The sequence below is a fragment of the Mandrillus leucophaeus genome, unplaced genomic scaffold (assembly GCF_000951045.1).
Source record: "Mandrillus leucophaeus isolate KB7577 unplaced genomic scaffold, Mleu.le_1.0 Scaffold96, whole genome shotgun sequence".
NCBI classification, from domain to species: Eukaryota; Metazoa; Chordata; class Mammalia; order Primates; family Cercopithecidae; genus Mandrillus; species Mandrillus leucophaeus.
The window spans coordinates 4,940,137-4,949,935 of NW_012110474.1; the positions used below are offsets into that span (position 1 = coordinate 4,940,137).

General features: G+C 43.3%; 1 protein-coding gene across 1 annotated transcript in view; it reads left to right on the forward strand.

Moving 5' to 3' along the window:
* Window positions 1-368: 368 nt before the first annotated feature.
* METTL24 (methyltransferase like 24) overlaps window positions 369-9,799 on the forward strand; it is a 115,231-nt gene continuing 105,800 nt past the window's right edge. Inside the window, exons 1-2 of the mRNA XM_011970653.1 lie at window positions 369-587; window positions 760-827. Coding sequence (XP_011826043.1) covers window positions 369-587; window positions 760-827 — 287 coding nt within the window. The remainder of the gene's footprint in view (window positions 588-759; window positions 828-9,799) is intronic.

Here is a 9,799-nt window from a genome sequence, read left to right on the forward strand (position 1 = left end):
CTGCGCGGGCGCCCCCGCCGGAAGGTCAGTTGTAAAGCCATCGGTCTTGGGCCTGGGACCAGAATCCCCCTCCCGACCCCGCTACGGAGCCCGGCGCTCGGGTCCCGCAGGTCGTCCTGCGGGGACCTCCGCGGAAGAAAAGGCTTCCGCTTCTTCTCTTCCCCCTGTGCTCTCTTAGGCGGCTCCACGGGTCGCATCCTTCAGTGCCCAGATAGACTGAAGTGCGGCCGAGCGGAGTTCATTCACTATTCAGCCAGTATTTGTTGGGCGTCGCCGTGGCCAGGCGCCGTTCTAGGCTCCGCGCTTCCGGCGAAGAAGGACGGAGCCTTATTCTCACGGAGGGTACATTTTAGTAGGGGAGGGCTTGCATGATAGGCACGGAAAGGGAAAGGAAGGCGTTGCGGCTGCCATTCGTGTGCTGTGCTGCTCCCAGCCTTCCGCTCGAGGCCTGGACAGAGCTGGGTGGGTATCGCCGTGAATGGCCTGTCCACGCCACTGCCGTCATCTCGCTGAAGATCCACCAGCTGGCCGAATTTCCCTGGAGTCCCATTCCAGGCGTTGGCTGGGGGCTTGGAGGCTGGCGCCCGGTGAGAAGCCGAGCACCCAGCCCCACTTAATGAGAAGTTAATTGGATCCTCGAGGACTCAAGTAAAAACCTGGGTTTGTCTTATCGTTCTCGACCGTGTTGTGCCTCCTACCTCATTAACTTATTGGCTCACACCTACTTGATTAGTCCAGTTTTAGCCTCTGATTGTTAAGGTTTTGGGCTCATCTCCTTTTTGGAGCTCGGTAATTTGCGTCATACGAGGAAATGAAAAGAACCGCAGGTATGAGCTCTCCTCATCCCTTTGCCCATCAACTCCTGCTTCCAGCCTCAACCACGTTCTCCAAAGCAACTACTTTCCGTTGCCTGGCTATTCGTCCTTTCTTTTAGACATCCTCCCCACCTCCACCTTGCTTCCCACCACCGGTCCTGGAGGGGAGGGAACAACTCTTTCTTTGCCTCGCTGCTGTCTTCGGCTGCCCAGTGCTAGCCTACTTTTCAGGACCACAGCCCAGCACTGCTGCCGCGGCTTCCCTTCCTCGCTTCCTTCGGGCCTCGCCCTCCGTCTTTCCACACCACTGCTGTTCCTTGCTGGGCCATCAGTGCTAACTTCCTGGATAAACTGAAATACCTTTTTCTATCTTGCAAACCTCACCTCCTGTGTAAAGTCTTAATGAGCTCTTCCAGAAGAAAGCAGCCACTTCCTCTCCAAGTTCCTAACTCACTGTCCGTGACACCATGTTAAACATTCAGCACAGTTTTGCCAAGGGCTTACCAGGTAGGCATCAGGTGCTGGAGGCACAAAACGAGTTCAGATTCTCGTGGAGGAGGCTCTTAGCACAGGCATCCGGTGATTTCCAAGCCTGTAATTGAGCCTTCAGCTCTGCCTGGGGAGTCAAGAAAGGCTGCTCAAGGCGGGGGACATTTGACCTACAATGTGATGTTTCTTTTTTTTTCTTTTTTGAGCCGAAGTCTTGCTCTGTCGCCCAGGCTGGAGTACAGTGGCTTGATCTTGGCTCACTGCAACCTCTGCCTCCCGGGTTCAAATGATTCTTCTGACTCACCCTACCGGGTAGCTGGGATTACAGGCATGCACCACCACGCCGGCTAATTTTTGTATTTTTGGTAGAGATAGGGTTTCACCATGTTGGCCAGGCTGATATCGAACTCCTAACCTCAAGTGACCCACCCGCCTCAACCCCCCAAAGTGTTGGGATTACAGGTGTGAGCCATGTGCCTAGCCAACAGTGTGATGTTTCTTAAGAGTGGGACTTCTTTTATTCCCCTGTGGATGTCCTCAAATATCCCATCCTTGACACCCTCAACCCCACCCTGCAGTTTTCCTTTTAGATTCACTCAGCATCTGTTGTTTCTGCTGTCACCTGTCAAAGAATTACTCTTAACTCTTTGTCTCTACCTCAGACAACAGTACTGATGGCTGGAGCCTGTCCTACAAAGGACAGGTTTGGAATGCGTAGACTCAGTGGGGCTCTGGAGGGGAGGTTCACACCCATCCTCACTAGGAGCTTGGAGGCTGCCCCAGTGATTCAGGATGGAGATGGGGGTGGCTCGCTGTGGTAGGTGTGGAGGTGGTGAGAAGTGGTTGGTTTCTGGATGTGTTTGGAAGGTGGATGAGGAGGAGCAGTTATTTCTCTCTTGTTTGTTTTGTTTGGGGGATAGATGGAAAGCAGGAATTAGGTTTTAGGCACGTTAAGCTTAAGATACCCTTCAGGCATACATGTGAAAATGTCAAATAGGCAGCCGGACGCGTAAGTCCAGAGCTTGGAGGAAATGTCCAGGCTAAAGGTGGTGATTTGAGAGTCATCCAAGTACAAGTGGCACTAAAACTGAGAGATTGTATGTGGTCATCTAGGAAGTGAGTGTGGCTAACAAAGAGAAGCAATCTGAGCCTGTGGCCTGGGGCTCAGTTTTATTAAAATTAAATTAGGGAAAAAAGTAAAGGAAATGTTTAGCTTTGTGCCTGGCATGTTTATGCCAATATCTCAATAATGGTAGCTTTGCTTTCTACAGTCTGCCCCAGCTTTTTAGCCTCAGCCAGTCTCCAAATGTCATTCACTGTAACCTACAAAGGTGGCTTATGCTGACTCCTCTACCTGCAAGGCCCCATCCCCCTTTCTTATGACTCCTGACCTTTTCATCCTTGGACATTCCTCAAGTCAAGGTTCATAGCGCAGAAACCTTCCCATAGCAACCCTGCTTCATGCTGACCCCTCCCCCACTTGGAATGACAACAGAAAGAGTCTGATTTGTGCATTGCTTTGTACAAGTTGAGTCCTGATAATCCATTTTGGATGGAATGTTTTGTCTCCACAGTTGTTCTTGATGGGAAGGATTGCATTTCCCATAGTGATCCCTAGTAAATGTTTACTCCTGAGACCCCAATATGTGAAAGTATAAAAATCTTACTATTTCAGCCTATTCAGTAACAGTAAATGTCTTTGGTTAAAAATTTATAAGAAATAAATGAGCCTTTTGCTATTTCTAAAATATTAAGTTTTTAGCATCCTAAGGTAAAAATTTTCTTAGATTTCCTTCTCCCTAGCTATTATTTTCAGGATATACATCTAACCTCCCCAAATCCCTAGATAGTGATGATCTTGAATTTGTTTTATTCTCCCATTATTTCACAGTTGAATTAAAATATTCCTTAAAACTATAGAAAGATCAGTTATCTAATCCATCCTCCCACTTCTGGGAACAGAGCTCAATAACCCCATGTCTCTCTAGGGACAAATCTTGTTTCTTTTCAGCCTCACATCAAGACAGCAGTGTAATATAAGCTGAATATACCATTAAGTAATTGAATAAAATTAGGAAGCTATTTGTTAAACTCCTTGGATCATAGTGTATTTAGATTTTGTTTGTTGAGAATACAGATCAACAACACTCTTAGGTTCTTGGTTACTTTGCCCCAGGCACCTCCCAGATTGATAAAGGAGAAAAAGTTCCATTCTATTTTGAGGACAACTTTCTGGGTAGATGAAAACCTGCATGAAATAATCGGGTTGCCAAGTATTTCTTGTTACTCTGCTTCCATACCAGGTGTTAGAGGCACCAAAATTCTGCCACTTTAATCATAGCTTATGCTCCTCTTAAAGAAAACAATCTACTATAAAAAAGAGTAGTGAAGTGTAGTCCTAATATAATTCTTTCTTCCCTCATCCCCTTCTTCACGGAGCCATGCAAGAACTAGCTCTAAATATTTTCAGTTCTTTTGACATCAGGGGTTCTAATCTTCAAGCTTTGCGAAATGAGAGCCGATGACAGATGATGGATAAATACTGCCCTTTCTGATTATGCACACCCTGGAACCTATATATTCTTGTGTATTACAGATTCTTCAAGCATTCTGTCGGGACTCTTCGTCTCCAAATTTCGCATACTATGCATGCATAAAAATATCACTGTGATTCTTTCATCTTCTCTCTGTTTTCTATCTGCATGTGTTTCTGTTTGGGTTTTTTTCTTTCTTAAATGAAACAGACCTTTATTATTATGGATAAAGTTCTTTTTGAAGGGATTTATAGAGGACTAGATATGGTCTCCATGATTTATGCTTTTTAATGCAGCTCTTGGGTGGATGTTTTATCTCTTATAGGTTGGCAATCTGACTAAAAACCAGATGCAACATACAGGGCTCATTTGCAAAGGAGAGACACTCACTCAGTGGCCAAGCTTCCCGAAAAAATTTCATCTCTCTTATCGGATGTATTTTACTTGACATTTAATATGTTGGATAGAAAAGTGACTTCTGAGTCACAGAGCTCCAGAACCCAGCAATGTGCTGGCTTGGTTCGTTAGTTACAGATCTTTTGGAACCATGTGTCGGGCGGGGAGGAAAAAAAAAGAACTGTTTCCTCGTCTCCTGAAAAACCATATGGCAAAATTTAGTTTTTCTTTCTCACTTCTTGTCATCCTCTTAATTTTCTAATTCTGTGATTGTCATCAAGAAGAAAGAGGAAAAATGGCATAGGATGCCCCCTGATATATCCAACTGCCTTAGGAGTCCTTACGCTTTACAAAATACTTGAAGGTAGATTTGAATTGCTTGTGAAACATGGCCCAGCAGTAGTTTCCAGCTCTTTAGGTTTTTGTCTGTGTACCTACACTTCTGTTGTTCAGGGAGCAACATTAATCAGTCCTCTCACACTGGCCTTAGGAGGCAAAGCATTTTCATTTTAAACAAAGTCACTGAGGGTAATTGAATCAGCTCCAGCAATATGTGGGTGTGAAATAGCAGTAGCTTAGTTGCACAAAGAAAAGCAGGTTTTTATTACAACTTTGATGTGTCGTGGATGAAGAATAGAGGCCTGCACTTTTTCCAAACCCCGTAGTTCCTCAGAGAGCATTCTGTGGGCAAAGGAACTGCTAATACAGGCTCGATTGTTTTTCAACCACTGGTGCTGGAGATTTTAGCTTTTTGTGTGTAATTTGTCCCAGTCCATTTTCTCCAAGGAAAAGAATGTCTTGTCAGTTTTCTCAAATAGAATTGAATTTCCTTTTTAGTCTGTGAAGAGAATCAGGTCAAGTAGTTAAACCAAAGACTGTCAAGGCTAGGCATTTGAGTTTTCCCATCTGTGCTGTAATACCTTTGGAGTCCTTGTGTTTCTAAGGAGTTTGGCATGCTTTGTTCTGTGGTTCATAGAAAGTAACACGAGCCTGTTTCACTTACCATAAGACACACACTGAGGCAGGAATCTACCGGCATTGATAAGCTTCTTTTAAAAACACCACTTGAGTCCACTAGATACCTCACATTAGCTCCATTAATGTCTTATGTTCTGATAAAAAAAAGATAGGAAAATTTGCTGTCAAGAAGCATTTTTATCTGGTTCAAGTAATTGAATGAAAATTGAATTTTAAGAGCCTTATAATCTAGACCCATATGTAATATAAACCAATAGCAAGCTGGGTTGCTAGTTGACTGTTCAGGAGGTAAATTTGGCCCATGAATTTTATTTGAACCACACAGTGTTTTAAGTATTTGAACATAAATATATTTATATGGGGCTTATAGTGAGTCTGGTGAGGTCCAGCTCACCATTCTCTCTATTTACCTCACCTGTCTGATCTCTGAAGGCATTTGAAGTTACAACTATAAGCCAGAGGTTGTTAAAATTAGCAATTATTTTCCTAAAAAGTGACAATCAAGGCTAAGGTTGCTAAGCTCAGTGACAGGGTGGCACATGACTACTAGGTTCAGAAAAGCCAAAGGTCCTTTTAAATTGCTGCCGTTAAGGAAGATGAGTTACCTAAGGCTGGAGCTGGATATTGGGGAGGGTAAGATCGTAGGGGAATAGACTTAGTTAATCTAACATTCTTTTGCTTACAAACAGGAACTGGGCTCTAGCCTAACTTAAACAAAAAAGGAAGGAAAAAAGAATTAAAGAATAAACAACTCTATGTGCCTATAATAATTAACAATTAAATTTTTTAGAATGAAATTTATTGGGAAACCTTGGGATTTCTCACTGAATTGGAGGAAGAGTTAATGACTGCGGTGTGGAGGAGAGAAGGAAAAGGGCTGCTATGGAAATCCCAGCTTTCTGAATCCTTTGATTTTCTCCCTCAAGTGCTATTGCAATACAGCTCGCCTCACTGGACTCCAGGGCTTCCTCTCTTTGATATTCACCCTGGATCAGCTGGCTCAGGCCACGTGACCTAAACAAAGGCCAAGGGCCCCTGCCCTGTCCTGGAAGCCATTCTTAGTGAAAAGAGAAACGTTAAGTTACCCTAAGAAGTCCTTGGCATGCCTTAAGTATTCAGTATAATTTTTATGCAGTTTTGCTCTTAGGTTTTTGTTTTTCTCGTATTTTATTTTGTTATTTCAACCAGCCCTTGGACTTGAGCACCTAGAAACAGAGTATAGGGTAGTTTTGGTTTTACTAATCCTGGACCCTAACATCAATGTGTGTGTGTATGAATATATGTCTATACCTATCTAACTAGCTCTATCTTTCTTTAAACATTAACTATTTCTCTATCTACATATAGTCTTATAGATAGCCTTATTTCCAAGTAGCATTGACAATAAGTTGGCACCTTGGGTATACTACTGACATTTTTAATTCAGTGAATATATGCCCACATGATCTATGTGTATGTAATATTTTTTAAGGTAAAAAGTTACTTGTGAAGACATTTATTAATTTTTTACTTATTTATTTTTATTTATTTTTATTTTTTTAGAGACAGGGTCTTGCTCTGTTACCCAGACTGGAATACAGTGGCACAATCATGGCTCACTGCAGCCCCGACCTCCCAACTCAGGCCTCCCAAGTAACTGGAACTACAGCACTGTTGCCCAGGCTGGAGTGCAGTGGTACAATCTCAGCTCACTGCAACCTCCGCCTCCTGGGTTCAAGCAATTCTTCTGCCTCAGCCTCCCAAATAGCTGGGATTACAGGCGCCTGCCACCACACCCAGCTAATTTTTTGTATTTTCAGTAGAGATGAGGTTTCACTCTGTTGGCCAGGCTGGTCTCAAACTCCTGACCTTTTGATCTGCCCGCCTCAACCTCTCAAAGTGCTGGGATTACAGGCATGAGCCACTGTGGCTGGCCTAATTTTTTTTTTTATTTTATTTTGTAGAGACAGGGTCTCACTATGTTGCCCAAGCTGGTCTTGAACTCCTGGGCTCAAGCGATCCTCCCACCTTGGCCTCCCAAAGTTTTGGGATTACAGATGTGAGCCACCACGCCCGACCCCCATTTTGAGGACTTTTAGTAGAGAACCTAAGTATCAGTATTTAGCCCGTGATCCCAATTAGGGTTCTCAAACCAAAGTCTCATATTCTTTGATTTTTTTTTTTTTCTGTCATGCATAGTTACCTCGCAGGAAAAAAAGAAATCTGCAAATTTCTTTAGGGCATCTAAATATTCACAGCCCTCCTTGCAACTGGCTAGCCTAGGATTCTTTAATGCATGATTATTTCTGTATCAGTTAGGGCTCTCTGGGTTGCAAGTGACAGACCCAACTGAAAGTAGTACAAACAGGGATTGATTGAAACCCTACTGGAGAGAAAAACAAGAGCTGCAGGCACCAGGAAGGCCCTGGAAGTTGATTATGACTAAAATGAGCACTGAAGACCTTATTTATCCATATTAGGCACTACCACAGATATAGTGAGTATTTACTATTCTTTTTGGTCACACCTTTGAATATCTTTCCTGTATGTGAGGAATTCTCTTCCTTTCTAAGAAACAAAACAAAAAATCATTGCCACTTGTTTTTGCACTCAAAGTGCATTCATGTGACCTAGGCTTCACCATTTAGATATACCTGCATGAGAGTTTGGATTATACCCTACAGATGCAAAGCAGGTACACGAGGGCTACAGAGTAGCTCAGTGGCTGAGATTCTAGCAGAGGCATCCAGAGCTCAGGGTGGTGTCCATGCCCAGCAATGAGGCTATGTCATCTACACTGGCATGTCTGGAGATGGTGTTTCTGCCCTTGAGATTCTGTAAACTAATAAATCTTTAATCAATCCTTTTCTGCTTAACTAGCCAGAGTACTTTCTATTGTTTACAACTAAGAACCTTGGCAGACCAATAAATTGGAGCTGGCAGTTTGGAAGGTTACAACTGTAACTTTTCCTTTTCAATTTTGCTTAGGTCTATTTAATACAGATTTTGGAACATGGTGATCACTTGGGGGCCCAAGTAAACTATGGGCGGAAGGACCTTTCCCTGACAAGATAATAACATTTTACTTCAGATACTAAATTACACGAATCTGTTAACTTATTACTAGATCAACTCAATTTAATCAACACCAAGCCCTTTTTCATGGTACCTTGTACCTGAGGCATTGGGTGAGAGGGGCCAGTTTATGCTGTGGTCACAAACAACGCTCCCGGCTCATGATAGCAGAGGTTTATTTCTGCCTTTGCCAGATATCTGTTGCGAGTGTGGGGCGCTGCTTTGTGCTGTCACTGCATCTCTCTGGACCCCAGGCTAGCAGTGCAGCTGCCATCTGGAACATTGCTGGTCACCTTGGCAGAGGGTGAATACTCTGGAGGATCTTTGCATGGCATTGTTAAAAGCTCTAGCCTGGAAGCAACACACATTACATCTGCTCACAATCCAGTGCTCAGAGCCAGTTGCTCAGTCCCACCCAATGCTAGAGGAACCATCCTGCTGTGTGCCATAGTCAGAGAGTTAGAGATGGGTGGCAAGCAATGCGAATGGTCACCACAGTATAGTAACCCTTCAATCATCCATGTCTAAATGGACATCTTGTAGGTCATGTTTCACGTTCGCTGTTTGGGATGGCTCACTGAATCTGCACATTTGACAGTACTGAATACAGCACAGGAGCCTCTTTTCAGGGGACCGAGATCTAAAATGAGGCAGATACCTGAATTTAGCAGAACAGTGAAATAAAACAAGACTCCATTTACATCTTACAAACAGTGCCGTGGTGCATCCTGGAGTTTGTTAAATGCAGTGATTCTTGTTGACATTGTTTATGTTAGATTGTTTGCAAAGAACAGGGGTGGAATGATGGTCTGCTGGTCTTTTTTCTCTAGGGGGTGGAATAAAGCAAATTATTTGAATAAATAAAGCCTTGAGTGTAAATGGGCCAAAGGCCTCTGATGAGATGAATCAAACTCCATGTCAGTCCGTCTTCATGGCCATCACTTACTCATTTGTAGTTGGAGCTGGCTGAATGACTTCCAAACATGTTTTCAGAATCTGGCCCTAAATCAGAGGCAATATTCGTGTTTTATAGCATTTGCTATTGTGCACAAGGCGACAGCAAGTCATTTTAGTTTATTTTTCATGTACTTTGACTAGAGCACAATCACTTAAAAATCCCATTTAGCAAAATATGTGCTCATTGAGCTCAGAGTAATTAGGCCATAGAAGGAGGTCTCTTCCTTCAGCAGTTTCAGGAGTAGCACATGGGAGAAGTCAGTGAAAGTAATACATGGGATCTTGGAGTCCTGTTTACATGGTTTTACAAATTTCATGAAAATACTTCAGTCTGGTGCAGCTTCATCTATAAGATGGGCTTGTATTTTCATATTTGCAGTCAGCAGTTTAAATTCTGCTCTCCTGCTTACTGAATAGGGACAAGTGGCATATCCTTTCTGAACTTGGGTTTCTTCCTTTGAACAAACGTTACTAATACTTAACTCACAGGTTGTTGTGAAGATGAAACAAGAGCAGGTAGGTGAAAGCACCTTGCAGGTGTTCACATGGAAAGAGTTCAGTCAATAAATATGGTCT